General features: G+C 38.4%; 1 protein-coding gene across 10 annotated transcripts in view; it reads left to right on the top strand.

Annotated features, from left to right (window-relative positions):
- The first annotated feature begins 1777 nt into the window (after positions 1-1777).
- Positions 1778-24257, top strand: part of LOC121320416 (synaptojanin-1-like) — an 83667-nt gene continuing 61187 nt past the window's right edge. For all 10 annotated transcript variants that reach the window (XM_041258721.1, XM_041258722.1, XM_041258727.1 and 7 more), the window contains exons 1-4: positions 1778-1882; positions 2602-2755; positions 18460-18546; positions 23406-23673. In XM_041258721.1, coding sequence (XP_041114655.1) covers positions 2635-2755; positions 18460-18546; positions 23406-23673 — 476 coding nt within the window. In that variant the 5' untranslated portion in view covers positions 1778-1882; positions 2602-2634. The remainder of the gene's footprint in view (positions 1883-2601; positions 2756-18459; positions 18547-23405; positions 23674-24257) is intronic.

Below are 24257 nucleotides of genomic sequence, written 5' to 3'. Positions count from 1 at the left end.
ACAGTAATAGCAGGTGCCTAGAATGAAGAGTCATTTTTTTATTGCTCTATGCAGTTATTAATTGCTTCTAGATTGTGGGGGAGCATATCTGTGTTTCACAGGCTGAAGTACTTCAATCAATGTTCTTGATCTTTGCTTCAACAATAAGCTTCAGTGCACAGAGCAATGATGGTATGCTTCCCTAACTCACTTCATCACAATCAGCCTTAAGGAGTTTATTTTTATCCAATGTCTTATATTCTTTGAACATTAGAAACCCAATAGAGGTCACTATAACTCTAATATGTTCTGTCTAAATTGAAATGCATTCCCCTACAAAATTTTGCTACAGTTATTCTGCAGTTTCCCATATTTTCCCCATTATTATACTTTGCTTTTACCATGTGTAAAAGGGAAGATCTGTGCTGACTCTTCTGGTGCATTCATAGTGCTGCAGGAAGAGGGCAGCAGCCTTACAATATCTGTCTGTCGGTCATGGCAGTGACACAGAGAGGTGGGAGAGAGGGTGTGTGGCTCTCCCTCTCTCTGAGTGGCTGAGAGATGGGTCTTGCTGTTCCTTCAAGTCTGCCCCTCCAAGAAGTGCCGAGCTTGCCAAAGCTCTGGTCCAGGACTGAGAACGGCTGGGAGAAAAAAGACCCAAAAGAAATCTAAAGAGAAGAAAACAAAAAACAAAAAGTAGTGGTAGTGCGGAAACCTTGGGACGACCCCATCAGTGTACAAATAGCAGGCTGAGGGAGCAACGAGTGTAGGATGGAGACCCGGGCCATGCGGGTAGCGACAGTGGGGTAACGCTGCAGAGTGCAGCACCTTTATTTTGTAATTTGATTACTGTGTTTTCTTTTCCCTTTTTCTTTCTCCTTTTCTTTTTGATTATTCTTTTGAGCACCTGCGAGTGCACCCGGATTTGAACTGCTTACCAACATTGGTATTCTTGAGGTCCTGTCTACCATCGCTGGTTGTCAGGCTAAGGACAACAGCGCCACCTGCAGACTAAAAGAAAAAAATAACTAAATAAAACTGGCCACCAGTGCGGTATTTCAAGTACATCCTCTGTCTCCCAAGTGACAGTGAATTACCCACCACCCTTCCACTCCATGATTTATTAAGGGTTGGCATGATTTAAAATTTTCTTATACCTCTTTATGCTTTACAATAATTATCCATACTCTCACTCTTTCTATAGCCTTTATTACACTTTTCTGTAGTTTTACTATGGTAAACATTTATATGGGTTAGACCTGATTTTTAAAGTTCCAGAAGTGTTAACCGATTGTTTAAAATCAGTTTCTTACCACTTAATAGCTTTATTAACTTTTAACATTTATTGTAATGATAATTATTTGGTTATTCACATGTTTTTGTATGCAGTGCAGGTTATACAAATACTCCAAATGCTTCACTGTAGATACACTGCTGCATCCGATTCCCTTCAGTCTGATGGTCATTTGTAAGTTGGAACTACAACAAGTGATAATCAGGAATGTACATACACACACACACAGATACACACACATACACACACATAATGATACATTTGGGATTGTTTGATTTCAGTGTTTTCGCATATTTTTCAAGACGTTTTGATAGATGCAGGGTAAACTCATCTGTGTTCTTGCTAATTATTTTAGGTTGTAGAATTGCACTTATGTAGAAGTCTGAAATCGTGCAGTTGACTTGAGTCAAATATTGGCTGTCATCTGTATTAGATGATTTGCTGCCCTCTTTCGGAAATGGTACTACCACTTAAACGTCACTGATTTAATAACACGGAAAGGAGCACTCAATGCGGACGTTGCGTCACGTACCAGTGGGAGCGAAACATTTCTGGGGTCGGTGTGATCTCTGACGGATAAAACCGGTGGAGAAAAAATAAAATAAAAAGGTAAGGCAGAGGGCTAAGCTGAATTGACTGCAAATGACAAAGCTTATTAACAATAACAATTAATGTCTCTGATTGTTAAATGGCTTCAGTTACATCTAAGCTGGCGGATGTCATTTATTCAAAGCGATCTGACAGTGAAGGAAGGAGACAAGGTGCAGAGACAGATCGCCCGCAGTAGCGAATACCTTAACAAGATGAAGCCGGAAAACATGACAATATTTACAAGTGAACGAGTAAATGAATCGTTTGAAAATATGTTCTTGCAATACTTGATATAGCCCACCGAACATAATCTATATATGCCATACTGCATTTGATAGCATTGTAAAATATGGACGTTATTCATATTTTTAATTGTAAATACAGTATTTCATACTGATGGCTACTAATCATTAGCTAACTCATTTTAGATTAACCGTTACAATTATCTTTCATGCTATATTGTGTTATGTTACTTGTAGCATTGCCCCGAAATCTTGTAAGGCAAAGTATACAACAGAACTGCTTACAGCAAATAATATTTCTGTTATATGTCGTCTTCTTATTGTGTTTTATTATTATTATTATTATTATTATTATTATTATTATTATGAAACTATAATGAGCTTTATTCAGACAAAGAGTACCTAATCTAAATTTATTTAAAAAAAAAACGCAATGTTTTATTATTTCAGTTCTACAGTCTCAAATTGTTGTTAATGTGCCTTTTCTTATTTCAGTTCTGACAGAATAAACTAAACAGAACCGCTAGAATGGCCTTCAGTAAGGGATATCGGATATATCATAAACTGGACCCTCCTTACAGCGTGATGGTGGAGAGCAGAAATAAAGAGGAATGTCTGATGTTTGAATCTGGAGCAGTGGCTGTTCTCTGTAAGTACTGTTTTTAATGGACAGTATTGGTGATCACTTGATAGAATGTGATTATGTGACCAGCACTGTGGTGTTTTTTGTAGAAAAACACATTTATCACAGTCCCCTATCAATTTTGACTAGGTTGGGCTGCGTGTCTCTGGGCACAGAGACACAGTGGGGATGCTTGTACCTACAGCACTCTTCAGTTTTACAGATCTAGAAAACCTATCATGCAATAGTGATCAATCTTGGTTTAGTGCAAGTTTTTAAGAGTACCAAAATCTAGAGTTATATAGATGCCTGTCATCCAGTGTATAACTAGTTTCTCACATTTACATGTTTACAAATATTTTGAGAAACATCCCATTTTAAAGAAACCATGTCAGGATGGTGTTTTGTAAGTTGTGTACAGGAAGCAGTCTATCTGTCCATCCTTATGTCATAATAGCATGTATATACTCTGGAGGAGGGACAGTGACATTAGCTACAGTGCATTCAGGCATGATGTCATTAGCTACAGAATATTGAGGCTTGATGTCATTAGCTACAGAACATTGAGGCATGATGTCATTAGCTACAGAACATTGAGGCATGATGTCATTAGCTGCAGAACTTTCAGGCATGGTGTCATTAACTACAGAACATTGAGGCATGATGTCATTAGATACAGAACATTGAGGCATGATGTCATTAGCTGCAGAACATTCAGGCATGGTGCCATTAACTACAGAACATTGAGGCATGGTGTCATTAACTACAGAACATTGAGGCATGATGTCATTAGCTACAGAACATTGAGGCATGATGTCATTAGCTACAGAACATTGAGGCATGATGTCATTAGCTACAGAACATTGAGGCATGATGTCATTAGCTACAGAACATTGAGGCATGATGTCACTAGCTACAGAACATTGAGGCATGATGTCATTAGCTACAGTACATCCAGGCATTGTGTCAGCAGGAGGCAGGAGAGATTCCCGACAGTCCTGACTTGAGCAATCTTGCCATTCAGTCCTGTGTGTCTGAAGCAGACAGCCAATGGTGCAGAACTGTGCCACATTATTCAGTGGTTTTTACTTATAGACTATTGTTCACTAGGGCAGATTGTCTCTGTATGTATTTATTATCAAGAACCCATACTGATGAAAAACAACAATAACAAGAAAACCCTACGTCATTAAAGGTGGCCAAATAGTGAAGGTTTTAAAGATGGTGAAAGAAAGTAGTATTGCTTTTTTCAGGATGATTGTGGTTGTGGATGCAATTGATGGAATCAAAGTGTTCCAAACAGCTCATTAAATACGAGGCTGTTTGGTCCAGTGGTTAAGGAAACAGGCTTGTAACTAGCAGGTCCCCTGTTCAAATCCCAGCTCAGCCTCTGACTCATTGTGTGACCCTGAGCAAGTCATTTAACCTCCTTGTGCTCCATCTTTCAGGTGAGACATTGTAAGTGACTCTGCAGTTGATGCATAATTCACACATCCTAATCTCATATCTTGTAAAGTGCTTTGTGATGATGATCCACTACAAAAGGTGCTATATATATAAAAAAAAAAAAAAATATGGTAATGATTTTTTTGAGGTTGTAAATTACCAAGTTCCTAGGGTTGTCGCTGTCTCCGTGTGATATCTGTGCCAGATTGCAGCTGCTGATGTGATGATTTCTTTTAAAGAATGGTCTATCTTAAAAAAAAAAAAAAAAAAAAAAAAAAAAAAAAAAAAATGAAATCATTTAACCAGGATAGCCTAACTGGGGTTCAGTGTTTTGTTTCCATTGGAGATTTGTGTATTTATTTGCTATCATTAGACCTGCTTACCAGTTTAACATTGGCAGTATAGATTTAGCTGCAGGCCCACAGGCCTCCTTCCACATTCTGCCCAGTCTGTGAGCTGAGTGTTTGCTCTGGTTCAGCCCAAACAAACAAGAAGATGCCATTTTTTTCTTTGTTAAAATGTTTTGTATGTATACTGATATCCTTTTACAAGACACACCTGAAAGCTTATATTTTCATCATGGGCCTGTTGCAATCTTTATACATATGTAACCATAATATTTAAAGCCAAATGGGGTACTGAAGGAAAACCCAGGGACAGAAAATATGTAAATATTTCTAGTGAAATGAAAATGAATGTGAAAATTGAGGAAGCGTTGTGTTGATCTTGATGAGGAAGTTAACACACATCCCCTTTTTTCGCTAAGCTCAATGTACATTATGTATGGGCTATTTTACACCTATGTGAAACACAAATACAGCACATACAATATAGCCTATATATTCGTTCTAAAGGTATTTAAATACATAATATGTAAATAATGGTTTCTGATTAAGAACCATTGATCATTCTGTTTAGCATTTCGATTAATCCCAGGGGTACCCTGCAACCAGCAGGATCAATTAGAATTAAAATTCAACTCCATCTGCCATGGCAGTTATTCATAGAAGGCTCCTACAGAATGCTGTGCTTGTTTTAATATCAGAAAGTAATTAACGCAAACTAACAAACTGTAGAATTACCATTTCTTATTCTAAAGTGCCATGATAACCTCCTGGCTAAACACAATTTACATCACAAATGGGTAACCTACAGTATCAGAGTTAGGTCTAATAACCCTTAGTATTGGAAGAAAAATATAGAAACAAATGATTTACAGAACGGCTGGGGGTGGGGATTTTATTGCCCATTTTTCCTCACTCAGACCCCTTTCTTTCTAGAAAGCTTGCAAAATATGCAAACGTTTTTAAGGACACCTCACAAATAACATACTAGCTTGAAATGTTCAAATTTTTAAAGGAAAACAGTACCAGCGTTTCCATTAACTGGTTACAGACGGTTTTAAAAGCTAGTTGAGGGGCAGAGACTCAAGCCTCCTGTCAATTTGACTGGCAGCAAAATGTCTGCCACCCAGCTGAAAAAACCTGATCCTCCCGGCTTGCAGATGCTAATATGCCTTTAACAATAAGGATTGATTGCTATAATTGACTAGATCAGTTGTGCGTTGCTGGGTAAAAAATGATTATCTTGGAACCACATGACAGCAGCGTTACATCTTGACACAACATTTAACCAATCAGAGAGTTGAAGGGGCGGGTTTTCTGTGTTAAGCACTTCGACAGGCTAAAACGTTAAAAAATAACCAATTTTCAAAGCAAAAATAGTGTGCAGGGGGTCAAAATAAGCTGTTGATTGTCGCAATCCACCGCCTAATATTATATTTTCGCCGGCTCCTTTATTAAACAAATATTAAGATTATTTTCAGGTGTTATCATTCAGTCCATTTTTTTGTCGTATTATTGTACTGTAAGGTGATACAGTGCCCAGAAAGTTTGTGAACCCCAGTGATAATTATTGAAATTCCATAGTGTTACTATGATAGCCTTCTTGAATCAAAACCAGTCTTTTCTTAAATATCCAATAGGGTTTATATTAACCAATTATATGTCTTTTGAAAAAAAATTATGTATGAATTAGACAAACAATGAGTAATTAAGATTCAGTTCAATTAAGAGGATAAATAGAATCAGGTGTTTAAATAATTAGGTAGATCTTCGGGGGTGAGTTTGGGAAGCCCCGTCCTATATAAAAATCAGAAACTTTGCGAGTTTGGTCTTCACCATACAGGTGTGTGGAAACACGTCATGCCACGATCCAAAAAAATCTCTGAGGACCTCAGAAAAACACTTATTGATGCTCATCAGTCTAGAAAGGGTTACAAAACCATTTCTGAGGATTTGGGGCTCCACCAATCCACTGTCAGACAGATAGTCTACAAATGGAGAAAGTTCAAGACCACAGTCACTCTATCCAAGAGCGGTCATCCTACCAAAATCTCTCCAAGAACAAACCAGAAAATCATCAAGTTCCAAAGAACCCCAGAGTAACATTCAAGGATCTGCAGGCCACTCTCGCCTTAGCTAATGGGTGTGTTCGTGACTCAATTATCAGAAAAAGACTGAACAAGAATGATGTTCATGGAAGGATAGCCAGGAGGAAACCACTGCTCTCTAAAAACAACATTGCTGAAGTTCACTTAAGGGCACATAGATGATCCACAAGACTTCTAGAACAGACAAGTTAAATGTAGAACTTTTTGGCCTCAATGAGAAATGTTATGTTTGGCGAAAACCAAACACTGTGTTCAAACAGAAGAACCTCATCCCAGCCGTCAAGCATGGCGGTGGAGTGTGATGGTTTGGGGCTGTTTTGCTGCCTCAGGATCTGGACGGCTTTGCCATAATTGACACAACCATGAATTCAGAAGATTCTAGAGGAGAATGTCAGGCCATGAGTTGAAGGTGAACCAAAAGTGGGTCATGCAACAAGACAGTGATCCTAAACATACAAGCAGATCACAAAAGAATGGCTGCAGAAGAAGAAATTCCGCGTTTTCAAAAGGTCTAGTCAAAGTCCGGACCTAAACCATTGAAATGTTGTGGCAGGACCTGAAGTGAGCTGTCCATGCAAGGAAACCCAGAAATATCATCAAGTTGAAGCAGTTCTGTAAGGAGGAATGGGCCAAAATTCCTCAAAACCGATGTGAGGGACTGACCAACAGTTACAGGAAACACTTAGTTGAAGTCATTGCTGCTCAAGTGGGTGCTACCAGTTACTGAATCTAAAGGTTCATGTACTTTTTCACACATGGACATTGAATGTTAAATCATTTGTGGATAAATAAATATTGAGTGGATAAATTGTAGATAAATAAATAAAGTATCCTGTTTTGTGTCATTTGTTTAATCAAGTTATCTTTATGTATTATTAGGACTTAGATTAAGATAATAACATTTTAGGTTTGAAATATGTGAAAATCCTAAGGGGTTCACAAACTTTTTCTCAGCACTGTATATAGTACATAATAGCCATACATATGCACCAAAAAGAAAAAAGAAGCTTACTCCTTTTGTTGTGATATCGTAACAGTATGTACCCAGGTGCTTGTGAGAGATATTGGGGGTTCATTTATAGAGGCTGTACGCCTTTAAGAAGAAAGGCGTGATGGGATATCAGCTATTGTCAGCTGACATACAAATGCTTAAGTGCAGAGGTGCTGGATTATTACACTGCGGTTTCATGCAACAGTTATGATGCTGACCAAACGTGTGTGAGGGTACTTTTGCGTTAAAAAAAAAAAAAAAAAAAAAAAAATGGTTAAAATGAACAGTTGCATTAAAAAAATGTAGAATAGCGAAAAACAAAAACAGACGTGCATTAACAACATACCCTGAACTTCAATAACCCTGCGTTATCTTTCTCCAGTCAAATCATAGAGTGCCTAAATAAGCACAGTAATTTACCATAATAAAAAAAAACATTAATGAAAAAGAAAATGTAGGTCATAAAAAAGCGCAACCAGACATAGTCAACGAAAGATAACACATTGTTTAAGTGATTTTTTGTATTATATATTTAAGGTAAGGCAAGTTTGTTTTTTCGTTAAAAGTGCTCCTGGCTATAATGTTCTGCCGCCCAGCTGTACAGAATTCCTGGGGAGAACCCTGCTGTAGTTTGCCTTACACATTATGCTATAGGTCTTATCTTACTAATGATTGCGTCACGGACCAATAAGGTCCCTTTTAACACTTAAACAACATCTGTACAGTAGTGCTGGGAAGGGCAGAGATTTGTCATGTTTGATTGATCTTCAAAATTCGGTTGCTTTTGTTCCCTGAATTAGGTGTTCAGATACTCCTGAATTGATTTTAGTCAAAAGGTGAAGAGAGAGGAATGCAAATGGAATTAGTGTTGCAGTACAACATGATAAGGTTTGATGTATTGTACATTGTGTGAGTATGTGTTTTGTGGCTGGCAGCCATCTTGGCTCAGGCATAGCAGAACAGCCTGGGGCTAAGATGGCCACCTTTGCACAATCACATGTTAATTAATAGTTTCATTGTGTGATTGGAAGAGTGTGAAATGTGGCCAGGTGATGACTGAGTGATTAGTTGTCAGTCAACCCCTGGCCACATGGTATAAAAGGACAAATGGATGAATATTTGTTGTAGAGCATGGCGAAAGCGAGAGAAATTGCACAGCAATAGCCAGGCCCAGAGCAAGGCCTAGGCAGGGAATTTCCATTAATGTGTGAAGCACTGCTCCTGTGACATTTAGCACCATGGTAACTGACACACTAAAGAATCCTATCCCAACACGCTCTTTCACATGGTATGGAGTGCTCGTAAATTGTCTTTGTTTTATCTATTATGGTGTTCTATAGAGAGACTTGCTTTATGATTGACTTATGTCATCCGTAATGGAGACATAAAGACAGGCATCAATTTTCGCCATCAGAAGAAAAATTTGTTACATTAATAAATTCACCTTTTGTGAATTTATGGGATTTTTTGACAGTATTTGAAATTTATAATTAAAGTTCAGGAGGAGGGTCAGACACCAATCTCTGCATCACCAAGTTCAATCATTCAGTAAATGCATGCATTACGGTCAATATTCTGGATTAGTCCGTTTTGTCGGATGATGATCAGTTTGCAGTTTTCCCGGAGCCGAGATCCACTCAACCAGTTCAACCAGCCCTTCCCGGGCCAACTCCACGACAACTTCGGTCGGCAGTATTTACCACTCCGAACTTCTCCGCCCAGATGTCTGCTTCTCCTGTCTGCCATAGCTCCCGCCTGGCTACTTGTTCCTCCGCAACTCCTGACATCAGAGACTGGATGATCCCCAGGCTCCAACATTATATTCTTAGAAACAGCATCGCTTTTAAATCTACAGCATGTAAGGAGAATTTGTTTACTTTATTTCTTTCCACTCTGCAGCATTGTTCCCATCGCAGGTACTGTGACATCAGCACAGATCGTTGCTTTACAGCTCGCTCCCACTGCATCTCCACGAAGCGCGTTTACATCCGGAAAACTCTGAAGGCTGGACCACAGCGGCTGTCAATCAAAGGCTCATTCAGCAGTTACTGAACATTTTGGCTCCAACTATAACCTTTCAGGTTACCTCCCCTCAGAGGGTTACCATATTACAGATCCTCAAAAAGAGGACACTATCCGGGGGGGTTGTTGATGGGCGACCAATTTTTATTTAAGATTAACTTTTCGTTGAGAAAAATTAACACGGAAAAACTAAATTTATACTAAATACTTTGAACATTTGAAAATGATTAAAAAAGAAGTATAATGGCCTGCATCAAACATACACATAACTTTTTACAGTCAGTACTTTATTGATTGGCAAACAAAAAAGTCTTTACAAGATAACTGTCAAATCTGTGCACCAAACATCTGTTTCATACTGTGCTTTTTTTTGTGCCCGTGCATATTTCTCGTATCTTTCTCAACAGTGGTTGAAGTAGCTCTAAAAGGCTTTGCAAGTGCCTGAAGTTGTGCTGTACGAGCAGGATCCCTTTCAGAGACTCAACAGTCAAGTTGTTCCTTTCCTTTGTCCACTGGCTTTGCATCAGTGAAAAAACTCTCTCTACATTTGCATTGTGAGAGGGAACAGCAAAGAATGGTGCAATACAGTAAGTAACAGTGCTGAATGACATTCAATGTTTTTGGACTTGTTGAATACAAAAAAGAAGGGCTGTTTTATCCTGTTTCATTTTACTATATTTTATATTGCACAGTGCGTTTATTTGAAGCAAAACTAAAGTATTGCAGAGCACGCTGTAACACAATAAACCCGAGATACGCACTCCCGTCAGTCTACGAATGAGCCGCTGCATTTAATTACATTCGATCAAGCTCTGATCCGAATGTGATTCTGTTCTGAAGCAAGATCGAGTTAGGATCAGATTTTGGGCTGAAACTGAGCTCAGGCTCAAGCCTGATTCTTTTAGTACAACTCAGTAAGTCACAGGAGCAAGATCAAATCTGGGATCCAGTACAACCGGCCCCAGTGAACAATACAGTGGTCTGCTCAGGCACGGCGCTAGTATCAGGACACACTAGGAATTGCAGCTCTGCAAGCAGCAGCAGCAGCAAAGGGGCGAGCAGGCGAAATCCCGAAAATCCGCCCAGACAGAGATCGAAAGGCCAAAAAAGAGGACATGTCTGGGGGGAAAAAGAAATTGAAATTCACTGCATGCATTTAGCAGGCCCCCATAGTGGTCCCTTCTCCAACTATAACCTCTCAGCTTCCCTCTCCTCACTGCAGGCATCCAGCAGGCCCCTGCAGAGACCTCCCTGGCCATTATGGGCGTCCATCCGGCCCCCATGGTGGTCCCTTCTCCTCCAACTATAACCTTTCAGCTTCTCTCCCGAAGATTTCTCCCTGCAATATGCAAAAATCGATCACGCCATATTAACCAAAATTGCTGGGAAAGCCAGCCATGGGTTTAAAGCTAATATATCAAACACTTTTTTAAATTATGCCCATTGAGTCTGCTCTCGGGCACATCTTCGGAGTACAGTGGCTTTTCTAATTTTATTTTTCTGTTCGTCTGATGTTCGGCTGCAAAAGCAGCCCATAGATATTCAATACCCTGTCAGAAGCGCTGTGCTGGATCCTCCTTAATAACTATCTCGTTCCTTTTGTGCTGAATCTCCTGGATGATTTTTTTCAATTTGATTTTCCCCACGCTTCCCCTGCCCAGAAAATAATGATCCTCAAATCATTATTTTCAAATCTCGGCATCCCCCTAGCATCAGAAAAGACCTTGGGTCCTCTCACTTCCATCAAGTTTCTAGGCATTTAAATTACGCAATGAGGATAATTCCTCAAGAAAGAGCTGGCTCCTCCCTTCTCTTGATCCCTTCTGTTGATTCCCTCAACAGTGTCATACTCATGGATCCGTTTTGCCGCAAGGAACTCTGCTTGTGGGATCTCCTATAAAAGTCTGGAACGGCATTATTTTTACGTTGAGAGTCTCCTGCTGCACAAAGACATTGAAGTGTTCACAGATGCAGTACCCTCTCTTGGCTTTGGAGGATACTACAAGGGAAAATAGTTTTCTGCTCCATCGCCCGAAGAATTCATCAGCAATCCTATCCCCGATCACTCCTTGTCGTTGTACGAAATGTATCCGGTTGCTGTAGCTACATTCCTTTTGGGGGTCTTCCTGGGCACAAAAAATCAATTCTTCTCCAATCAGATAGTTCAGCTACAGTCCAAATTACCTTTGAATACCTGCTACTCATCAGTTAATTCTCAAAGTTCAACACATTCTCGGCCACCTGAATGTAATCTCTTTCTCGTTTCCAAATACAGAGATTCAAAGCATTAACTGCTGAAGATGACCCCTTGCCAAATCAGTTTCCTCCCTTTTCGGACCTGATATTCATGTGAGACACCTGCTGCATTCCCTAATTCTGCAGGCTCAAGAAACAACTCTTCTCACCTTTCTTAAAAACAATTTCTATATTTTATTAATGGGGGTCTCCGCCTTGTCCATTCGGCCAGGCAGCGAGCCCACAAACAATGTTTTTTTTTTTTTTTGGGACTAGCTTACTGTCATCACATTCAGGTCTTCCTGCTTGCCCTTTATAAGTCGTTATTACTTGGGGGACCAAGCAGCACTATTGGCATAACAGCGGGACAGGCTGAGACAGTTCAGGTTTACAGACTCCCATCACCACCAATGCATTTAAACATGTGTGTACATTATTCAATTGATTCATGGCAAGCCATTTGTGTATCTCAGTTACAGCTGAGAAATGTATCAATAATAAGGATAAACTTGTGAAGTACTGTATTTTGTGTGTGTGTGTTTGCTGCACATACAGATGGCGTTTGCTGCCTTCATGTGTTAAAAATACGTGCTTACCCTTAAGAAAAAAGACAAAAAGTATGTATTGGGACTTGTGCAAGTATTCTTGCCTTAAGTTAGTTTAATTCTAGTGCTGAGTGTAACTAGACTGACAGTAGTGGGGCCCTCTCTGCTAAGTTTTTGTACAAGTTTGTATTTTCAAAACTTACAGTACATTGGGAGTTTGTTCTTTTTAATATTGTAATGTAAGTAGTTTTCACCTTAGATAAACTTTTGTTTCCCAACGTTAGATCATTTGACGGCACAGATTCATGTTAAATTGTGATCCATAATGTCTGCTGCGTACTTTAAAAACTTTGTTTTCAGTGTGCTTATTATCTGCCCCACAACCTACCATTTTACAATGGTTGGATATTTCCCTACAGTGTTGTGTATTTCTGTAGAATAGTTCTTAAGCAAGAAGAAACTAACTTGCAATATCAAAGGAATTTAATGTTTTTGCCAAAACCAATAATTTTCAACCAGTACATTTCATTTTATATCAGTTTAAAATGATGACGTTATTGAAGTTATGAAACAGTCCTTTCAAAATCCCATCTACAGTGGGAAACCCAATTTAAAATCTGTACAATTTTGAAACAGAAGCTAGGTTATATACGAGCACATAGAGCGATTGCACAACACAAGCTGAATCAAAAACCTTTTGAATTAAAAAATAAGTATTTTGGAATTAAAAACCTTTTGTATTAAAATAATTATTACCTGACTGATTGTGACAGAAATATAATGAATCTTGGTTGTAAATCTCTCTCTTTTGGACAGGCTGTCCCGACAATTCATTTCCAGGGTCGGGAAGTCAATCAGCCAGAAGAAGGTGAGACTCCATTGCCAGAACGTATTGCCCCGTTGGGAAACAATGTAGCAGCCGCAGATTGTAAAAGCAGCTGCAGTCGTTTACCAAGAGGTCATGCGTACTAGCATATAAGGGGGACGGAGACTCGTAATCTGTTCCTTCGCTTTGATTACGAAATAATATAACCCGGAAGAACCCATGCAGTAAATAGTACAATATTGTGAGTGTTTGTTTTGTTTGTCTTGTCTAATTGTTACTTGTGTGTTCATAGATGACTAATATGTTCCGGAGCTGTCGCTAAGGGCCAGCACTAAAACCCGGAACAGCACTTCACTATTGTCACTCTATAAACTGTATCACCCACCACGAGCACTACACCGCACACCCAGGACTGGTGACCGTGCTTGTATATTGTGGGAGAGATACCCGTGTTTATTGTTTAGGGCTGCAATCCCTGTTAGTTCTCAGTGTTTTACACATCGCTGTGTGTAACCGGAACTTATTATTTGGTCACCAGACCTGGGTTATTAAGGAAATAAAAATACCTTTTCCATACCGGATTACAAATCTCTGTCTGTTTCATTCCTGCACTGCATCAGCTCTGCAGCTGTTCATAATCAGCAGCCACTGATATAATAAAACAAATAAATATAAGAGTGCTATTCTAGGCTTTACGCAGGGTGGCAAGTTGCAGAGCAGTGGCCCTGGGGATAGCCATAGCGTGAATGGGTTTATTTTGAAAAATAGTTTTGGGTTTTTAGTGTTTTTGTTTAACCCTTTGTTTTGTTCCAGTGTATTTGTGTTTAAGTAAAAGTATGTGAAGAGTGCTTAAACTGCAATATCTGAGTGGGTTGACTACTTCATAGACATCAACCAGCCTTGATCTGGGGGGCTACCACAGAGCCATATTTTGAAGTGTGAAAGGCCAGTTTCCGATAGGGTTTTTTTTGTAATAATATAAAGTAGCAAGAAACTACAAGAAACTGTAAGGAACAACAATTCAACTGGTCCTTCCTGCAACTAACATTTTGTCTTTTAGTGTTTATTTGGTACACCTTACCAGTGTTTTATTTCTATTTCCATTTTCACTTGTTTCATAATCGGGCAGATGGTACCCATCTGTGGAACAAGTACTTCAGAGAAACCAATCAATACCGACGCACATACTGTATTCTCTCTGCTTGTGTCATGGATTTTTCCAGTAAATATCTAATTCAAGGTCGTTGAGTGCCCATGTGTAAAACTGTCTAGGTAGCAAGAAACTTGATTCTGCATATGGTTAGAATTACATTTTAAGAGCAGGGGAATACTGTGTCTGTAGCTCCATTAGGAGCTCACACATTATTTAAAAGCCACCCAACTGAACTAAACTGAAGCTTCTGTATATGAAGAATGCACTTCTCTACACCCAGCACACCTGTCGGAAGATATGTTATTTATAGAAAATGTAAACATCCGTGGCATAAACAAGATACCTGGAAGTTCCTCTGCTTTTTTATTGGCAAATTGACCATCTTCAGTGCAGTGATGTCATAAGTAAGTAATAAGGCACTCCAGGGTGTGTGTTGTACTGTAATATCACCATGACCCAGGAGCGCTGTAAACCACGAGGCGAAGCTAATCAAACTGACTTTTTGGTCTATGGCTGGACAAAAAAAAAAAAAGTTTAGACCAGCTCGTAGGTTCACAAAACTTGAAACTCAATACTCCCGTCCCTCGAAACTACAGACACTGGCATACATTCCCATAGCAGAATACTTTTTAAATCAATGTGTAACGATTTTAATTTTAACCAGTGAAGCAGGATGCCCAGGCAGGGTTCTTTTTTGAGTATTTTGTTGTTCTTTTCTTTTTTTGAATGTCTGGAAGCTGTGCTTCAGTAAGTTCAAGATGCCTACTTATAGTTTTTTTTCTTTTTCTTTTCAACACTTGAAATGGTATCTGATTCATACTTGTCAAAAATCTCCTGTACAGTTTGATTATCCGAAAGGTCAAAATTTGCATAAATCTTGTCAGCCATGTTTATTGTGATAAATTAGAATTTGGCTTTTCAATTCTAGTAGCATATAGATGGATATCTACTAGTCATTTACCCTTTTTGAAAATAAGTGCTGACCCATCGGGATATACTATAATAGTAACAAGTGCAACGACATAAAACAAAATTAATATGCATATACATTATGTTCATGTGTTGATGTAAACATTGGTGGTATAAACAAGATATGATGTGAAAAAACATGAATTACGGTATTTGACATGGGTAGTAAATGATGCAAGGATAACAAACTCTCCCAAGGACTTATCACTAGGTCCCATCCCATACTCTATTTCTCTTTCTTTTTTTGATCTAATATCAGGGCTTGAATTTCAGCGCGGAATCACGGGAATTGCCCATTTTCCAAGTTGCTAACGCATATGTACAACTTTCAGTGCGGGGAAGTCCTTGTAACAGGGCGAGCAGTCCTGTACAGTGTTTATTTTAGAACGGGGTCTCCCCCTCCGCCCCTGTAGTGGGTTTTGTGTTTATTTGTTATTTACTTTTGTTTATAGATGATGGTGAACCACCATGTGTTTTGTTTATTGTTTTGTATTTGTTCCGTTATTTAAAAAGACTGCGTGCATGTGTGTACATTCTGGCAGAGACAAGGCTTGGCAAACTCGTCTCTGCCAGCAATTCAAAAACTCATGCAGAAGGTTGCCATCTCCCGAATTAAGTGATTAATTTGTTGCTAATCAGGAAATGGTCATCTGTATAAATACCTGCAGCTCTCTGCACTCTGGGGTGGGTGTTCGGAGGTGGAACTGGAGAGGAGAGGAGAGAGAGGAGAGGAATATATTTAAAAACAGCAGATATAGGATCCGTGAAGGTTACTGCCCAGTCGGACCTTAACTTATTATTGGTGTTCGTGATTATTTTTGTTTAATTATTTATTTTCTGTACTCTGTGAGCAAGTGTTTGTTCTTGTTTAAATAGTTTATTTATTTTTGTATTTAAAATAAAAATGGCTGCAGCTACCTGACCTGTGTGTGCTTTCTTCTGGTCTGAGTCACCGCAGTGCCATTTCCTTGCACAGTCCCGCAGAGATATTTTAAAACACCAAACTACTGTATTTTTCACCCAATTTAGAATGCCTGAAATGCTACAACAATCTCTAAAGAAGTGGGTGTCAGCGACGAAAGCACTGTTAGCCACATTCTGAGTAGTTCTGATAAAAATAAATACATTGAAGTATAAGTAAACAGTTTTGAAAACTCTTAAAACTCAGCCCCATTTATTTTGGTGGTGCCAGTGCCAGGAAGGCTACGCACATATTACTCAGGCACTGTAAAAGCCACCTAACTGGCTATAACTTGTTTAAAAGTACAGACTTGGGGCTTTCCAAAGACATATTCAGTGTGTGTATGCGGTACTCCTAGCCGGAACTAAACTGCCTGAAGTTAAGCATCTCGTCAGTGTCAGAGTTCACAGCTTAGGTTTCGTTTTGAGTCTATTGCTCCATGAAACAGCTAGGCTGAAAGGGGCAGTATTCCTGGAAAGCTTAGATGCGGCCATGTTTCAGCCTCCCGGTAGAGGCAACCAGGTTTTTGGCTAAAATGTCTTGGCAGAGTTCATGATGCCGTTGACCTTAACAAGGGCCCCAGGGCCAGTGGAAGCAAAACAGCCCCATAACATCAAAGATCCACCACCATATATTACAGTAGGTATGAGGTTCTTTTCTGCATACGCATCCTTCTTTCGACGCCAAACCCACCACTGGTGTGCGTGGCCAAAGAGCTCTGTTTTCGTCTCATCTGACCATAGCATCCGGTTCCAATCCAAATGCCAAAGCCGTTTAGCAAACTCCAAGCGCTTACATTTGTTGGTTGCTCTCAATAAAGGCTTTTTTTTTCTGGCAACCCTTCCAAATAGGCTATTGGCATAGAGGTAGTGTCTAATTGTAGATTTGGAGACTTGGTGACCCCAAGATGCAGCAAAGTTCTGTAATTCTCCACCTGTGGCCCTTGGATTCTTCTTTGCCTCCCGAACCATCATCCTCATTGTGTTTGGGGGCAGTATGCGCTTGCATCCTCTACAAGGCAGATTTACCACTGTTCCACTGGTTTTGAACTTCTTAATTATTGCCCTAATGGTGGTAAGTGGTATATTTAGGTTTTTAGCTATTTTTTTGTACCCATTGCCTGATTTATGAAGGTCAACAACCATTTGTATCTTCATCTGTGAGTTCTTTGCCTTTCCCCATGGTGATAGCTGACAAATGGATTTTACATACATGTTACCTCATTTTTATACCCCAGTGAAACAGGAAGCCATGGAAGGCCACAATACAGTTCCTTAAGACTGAGATGTACTTAAAAAAAGTAGAATGTTAATGCAGATTTAATTTTGTTTGATTTTATTTATTAGAATCTGTAGGGGTGCCAATAATTTTGACACCTATCTTTTTGAGAAAAAAAAAAATATTATTTGTTAAAAAAAAACTTTTTTCTCTGAGCAATTGTATTAGTATAAAAGAATATAGTTTTCCTATATTTTTGAGCATGAAATATAACTCATTACCTGTGGTGTTTATTTTTTACAGCCTTTTTTGCTCATCTTTATCAAGGGTGCCAATAATTTTGGAGGTGCCTGTATAAAGCAGTGACCAAACATGATTTATGACAGCTTATTTTAAAGCAACAACATGATGATGCAGTAAAATATATATACAGTGTTTTATATGCAAAAGTGCCTTTTTTTTCCCATTCCTCCCCCCTCCCCCCCATTGGCTGCAGTATACAAAAGAAGTCCCCCCAGCACACAAAAATGAAATTCAAGCCCTGAATACTCTTGTACTCTTGTGTTGCCACTTTGGTCTACGCATTCTATTAAACAGTTAAAGTGATAACCATTTTGAATTTAGTGTATCAACAATATTTAAGCTTGCGTGTTCAAGCAACATTTCTTGTAACTTAAGGTTTGTATCCAATTGAGAATCCACAAATATGGGCATAAAATGACATGTTAAATATATGTATGCACATTCTGTTGCCCACCCCCCAGCAACAGCAAGCACAACACTTACAACCTTCCATTCTGCCATACAAACCCCTAGAGAAGCTTTTGAAGGTGCTTTTGATGCAAAGGAAATGAAAAGTGTTAAGTATTTTAAATGCATCTTTCTAATACGCTCGCTCACTTTTATTTAACAGCTACAGCAGAGAAGGAGGCTATTAAAAACGCATACTCAAAATTGCTGGATGCCTATGGGATCCTGGGAGTTTTAAGACTTAATCTAGGTGAGTTGTGGTTTATTTATTTATTTGTTTTTGTCCTATGTGATTAATTTTGCCACACATTCAAGCTAACAAGATCAGGTTTGTTGCTTCTTACTGAACTCACAGGGGGTTATTTTCAAAGGCGATCCTCTGGAGGGTCGCATTATTTCGACCCTTTTTTTTTTTTTTTTTTTTTTTTTGGCACCTCAATTTTTTCATTTTTCACTGATTTCAGTATTTTCTAAAGCTGTGGAAAACACAGTGGGACTCTATCTGCTAGTTTGGTTCATTAGGTATTCTGACAGTTTCGGCAGAATATGTAATGATCTAAGAACCTATCTATTTTCTAAACTCCCTCCTGTTAGCTTTCAGTCTGCTTCAGCACGGTCAGTAGGACGATTCGCCTGTAAAAAACAGTGGCAGCAAGTGAGACTGAGTCTCCCTGGCATTCAACATGGATCCTATGTTAGAAGCAGGTGTGCGCGTGTGGGTGTGCGTGTGCGTGTGCGTGGGTGTGTGTTACAATCCCAAGCTACAACACAATCCCACTGCAATGAACACAATTCACTTTACCTCAAGACTCTCTGAAGAATTATTCTCCAGGGTAGCCACAAATGTCAAACTATAGGCTACTTTGGACAATTAAAAAAACATACAAACTAAAAAAAAAAAAAAAAAAAAAAAAAAAACTGAAAAATGTTAATGCGACAATGCTGCAGTTGGCTTCTTATTTGCATCACAGCTTCTTATTCGCTAATATGCACAAATGTAACTAAAATGGAATAAGTAACTGCGGCATTTCAGTCATAAATTGCCTCAGACTGCTCATTTCAAAGTTAATATAATCACAGGGCAACCCCTCTTCGTCATCCATATGTTGTTATTCCAGCCGAAAACAGTATTTGGTACTTAAATGGACTTCTCCCTGTTCAGGTCTTTGTGTGATGCATTAAATGGGGAAAGCATGGAACTTAAAAATGGGTTATTAGACAAGATAACAAAGAAAAGCAAATTCCATGTTAGACAGGGAAGAGTACATATAGCTCATGCACAGAGTTTCCACTTCTGGATACCTACTTTGAAATCTTGCACTAAACCAGATGTCAATATTGGTATGTGTGCCATGTTTGCCCACTGTTCTTGTACCAAATTGCATTTGGGGCAGAGATAAATATTTATAGAGGGGTTCCCCCTGTGTTTGTATTAACTTTGAAATGAGCAGTCTGAGGTGATGTATCCCCTGAAATATTCCCGAATAAGAAGCTGGGATGCGAATAAGAAGCTAACTTCAGCAACATGTTAATGCAGTAATAAATACTTTGCAGACATGCTTTTAAATAAAATGACCAAACCGGCTACCTAATATGGTATTTAAGTAGAATTGTGCACAGTCATTTTTAGTTTTAAATAGGATTCATAATGGAGTGTTTAAAGTTGTGGATGAACATACAATAAATCCAATACATTCCTTAAAGTAAGTTAGTTTTCATTTCTCTCCAGGGACTGTCTTCAGTTTAACAATGCAGTATTCAGTATTTCCATGCATATGCACCACTTGCTGTACCATTTTGTTTTAGCACTCTTGCTTTTAGCAAATATTTCATTGTTTTGATATTATGCTTGTTGCAATATGGACTTAACAATTAAACATTACTCAACCCACTTTAGTACTTCTGAAATATATAAATAAATATGTCAGATGGTTTGATTTTTATTTAAATGCATACAGTTATAGTAAAAAAAATGTATATACCCCAGTGGAAATTTATAATTTCTAGAAATTTCTCAAACAAATTTTAGGAAAAATCTTTTTTAGCAAAAGTTTTGCTTTTATGGTTGAGGAAAAAAAGTTACAAGAAATAGAAGTCTACAATTATTAATTTCACAGTTTTTTTTTTTGCAAAACTTCAAAAATGCTAATTCAAAGGTATTCATACCCGTTGAAGCTATGATAGTATTGTCTACAAGGTGCAAGAAATTTCAATATGATAATGCAGAACCTAATTGTAGAAAAGTCTAGAAAATGCTGAATTATAATTATAGGTGAACATTCTTAGGGTTAGGCATTGGATGACTGTCATTACCAATAAGTCAATATTGGAAAAAGTAGAGAGCTATCTGAGGGCAGAAAATTATTTATTGTCACAAAACTGGAAAAGAATACAAGAAGATTTCCAATTTCAACTATTGTTTCTATTATCAAGAAGCACCACAGTCATGGTACTGTTACAACGCTCCCTCGGTCTGGAAGAAGGAAGGTTCTTTCACCAAGAACAAGTAGAGAGGAAGGTTAAAAACAATCTGAGACTGACTGCCAAAGATATTTAAAGTGAATTGTCTGCAAGTGAGACTGGGGTTTCCATTTCAACCACAGGTCGAGTATTGCATGGTGAAGGTCTCAATGGTCACAGGCCAAGGAAAAAGCCACTCTTAGGAAAACGCCACAAGGACTATCGCTTAGTTTGTAAAATGGCATTTGAATGATGGATTTGAGTTACGGTCAAAGCTTTTGTGGAGTGATGAAACAAAAATCGAGCTATTTGGTCACGTTGATAGTCGTTACGATTAGAGAAAGTCTGGCGAGCCATACAAAGAAAAGAACACCATACCTAACCATCAATGATATGATGGCAGTTCTGGAAAGATTTTAATAAACCAATCAGTCTGCCTCAAGACACTCTATTGATGACAAGTGGCTTTTGAAAAGACTGAATCTCTGTCAGTGCCAAGAAGGTGTTCTTTTAAGCGAAGTTCCTTTTCCTTTAGCTGGAGCATTTACATTTGGGAAAAATCAGTTTTACCATAAAGGTGTTCCTTTAGGTGAAGTGTTCTCTTAGGAAGTGTTCTTGTACGTGGAGACTACTGTATATCCAAATCCCCCCTATAACATGCTGTAAGCTGACAGGCATCACTTGAAACAGATTTTCAATACCAATCCATTAGCATGAGAAAGCATCTTCTGACAGTCTAAATTTGATAACTTCTCCAGGATACATTTAACACAGAAATAAAAAAGGGGTCACCAAATTAAAAAGAGATGTATCCTGCCTTTAAGGCAGCTTTAGACATTATTTTAAAGAAGGCTAAATGAAATGAGGGTGTGATTCTTTTTTTGTAATTGTTTTAAACTATTTGTATCATACAGTGCTCAACTAATGTAATTTGTTTTAAAGAAATTAAATGGAGACCTGAAAGTGTTGTATTTCATTATTGCTAAAAACAACATAACATGTATACTTAAAGAAATAGAAAATGTTCTGAAACTTTTAAAACATTTTTACAAAATGAATTGCACAAATGTGAAAAAAATAGTTAATGTTATTTTGTATTAGAGGGTACCTGTGGTGAACTGAAAGTGAATATAGACTTAGTTTAATAGAAAATATGTTTACAAATACTTTTGTCATATTTTACAGTCCCTCTTATTGTTGTGATGGGCTACTTTGATACACAGTGTTCAAACCATGACAAGCTTCAGTGCACTGCGTTGTAAACATGGCAGGTGATGTGACGTGACAGTGTTGATTTCTGCAATTGTCGCCTATACCTACACATGAAACAAAGAGTTTGCAAACAGATATACAAATATCATGATGAAGAGAATAATTCCAGCACAGTACAATGGTACCTGCATGAGCCGTTATTGTTAGACTGCAGTAGGCTAACTTCTTTAGGCAGCGAGAGTGATGATTCGGATGAGGATTGTCGCCAGTTCTTTTTAACAGTAGGTCACGTAGTTCAATCTGTCTGCAAACCAGAGACCCCCTTCTCAAGACACACAGTTTCATTAATGAATCCAGTTACAATTCTAATACACGTTGATGTATTATCATATTCAGGGAATGTGTCCTACACAGCGCATATAATGAAGCAACTACAATGTAGTAGTATAACTCCTGAGATACAGTATTTTCACATATCTGGAACCAATTCAATCAGATATCACAGGTTCTGTTGTATTGTCTAGCTCTAAATGTATTGCTTCTGTTAGTTTTGGGGATTTCTTTAAGGACATTGATGCATTAGTTGTTTTGGATGACAATGCATTATATCATCACAGATATTTTTGGCCAGCATCCTAAGGTACGTGTAACCTTTTTTCTAAACAAGGGAAGTTATTTTTGTCTATACACTTACCACAGCATGATATCTGTTGAACACACTCACAGGCACACACATTTCTCTATTGCATTGAGGACTTCTCTGCAGCTGACCCTGCAGCTCGAAGCATTGACCTCACCAAAGTATTCATCTTATAAAGCAGACCTGTTCTCAGTTGATAGAAAGAAACCTTGTATTGTCTCATTTATCTTGACCAGATGAGCAACACATTTCCCTCGGATGAGTAACATGCTCACCAATACATCTGTGTTTTCAGCACTACACCTAAATCAGTATAGCGAACATTTCGACACAGAAATAAAATTACACCAGTCAACAAATTATTTGATTTGCTTCAAAATGTCAAGTGGTGAAATCACAATTTTTTATTTTTAAATAATTCATTTCTATTTTCACTCGAGACCTGTCACCTATTCTGGTTAATGCGACATCTGAGCATCTGGGAATCAGGCTGTAGGTTTCCCCGACTAGTATTTCCAGTGCTACCAGACTCTTGCTTTTGAGATTCACTCACGTGCCCCTTGTAAAAATGGTGCCTCGGCTTAACTGTGACTGCGGTCTGCTGAGTCATTGTAGAGACATTAACTGAGCTGAGTTCACCGCACAGCATAGTGCTTTTCATTTGCAACAATTCAATTTTGATATGCCAGTAATTAATCAAGTTGAGCTTTCAGAGAACACTGTCTTGTTCTGTTCTTTTGTGTTTGTGTGTGTAAATACTTTAAAACCTAATATTGTATTTTTTTTTTTTTTTACAGGAGACACTATGATACACTGTCTAGTACTGGTTACAGGGTGCATGTCTGTAGGAAAGCTCCAAGACTCAGAAGTGTTTCGGGTCACTTCTACTGACTTTGTCTCTCTAAGAAACGATCCTTCAGACGAAGATCGAATCTCTGACGTCCGTAAGGTTTTGAATTCTGGAAACTTCTACTTTGCCTGGTCATCTTCTGGAGTCAGTCTGGATCTAAGCCTTAACGCTCATCGCAGGATCAAGGAGGACACCACTGACAACAGATTTTTTTGGTGAGTAAAAATGTTGCTTGGCCAGTATTGGCCAATGATGTGGGAAAAGGTCTGAGAGACTGGAGCTGGACACCGCTGGAAATATAGTATTTCAAACTGGGGGACTAAAGTGACAAAACTCTCCCCTTTTTTTCTCCTTATAAAAGGTAAAAAAAAAAAAAAAAAAAAAAAAAATGTATAGACTAGTATAAACACTTTGAAAACATGGCATTCTGTTTGTTGATGTAAGAGCTCAAGGCCTATTTTTGACATATGTTGTTGTTGTATCAATATGCCCTCAGAACAGTCTCTGCATACTTGTGTTCTCATAAAACTGGAGAGCAAAGGCTAATAATCTCTGCTCCTCGTGTTTGAATGTGTTACAGTCTTAGCTCTGTGTACTTAAATATATATGGGATTTAATATATTTCAGTTTATAAAATCCTAGCTAAGATATACAGCGAAGTCAAGTTCTTGCATCATATTTGGCACTGAATTGGGTGAAAAGGAATAAATATAAGATTCTTTACACTTTGTTTTTTAGATATATGGTGCCTATAGAAAGTCTACATCCACTTGAACTTTTTTCACATTTTGTTGCGTCA

This window comes from Polyodon spathula, chromosome 9 (genome assembly GCF_017654505.1).
Source record: "Polyodon spathula isolate WHYD16114869_AA chromosome 9, ASM1765450v1, whole genome shotgun sequence".
In the NCBI taxonomy this organism is placed as follows: domain Eukaryota; kingdom Metazoa; phylum Chordata; class Actinopteri; order Acipenseriformes; family Polyodontidae; genus Polyodon; species Polyodon spathula.
Note: the sequence above shows the minus strand (reverse complement) of the source record. Positions and strands in the feature narration are given on the sequence as shown.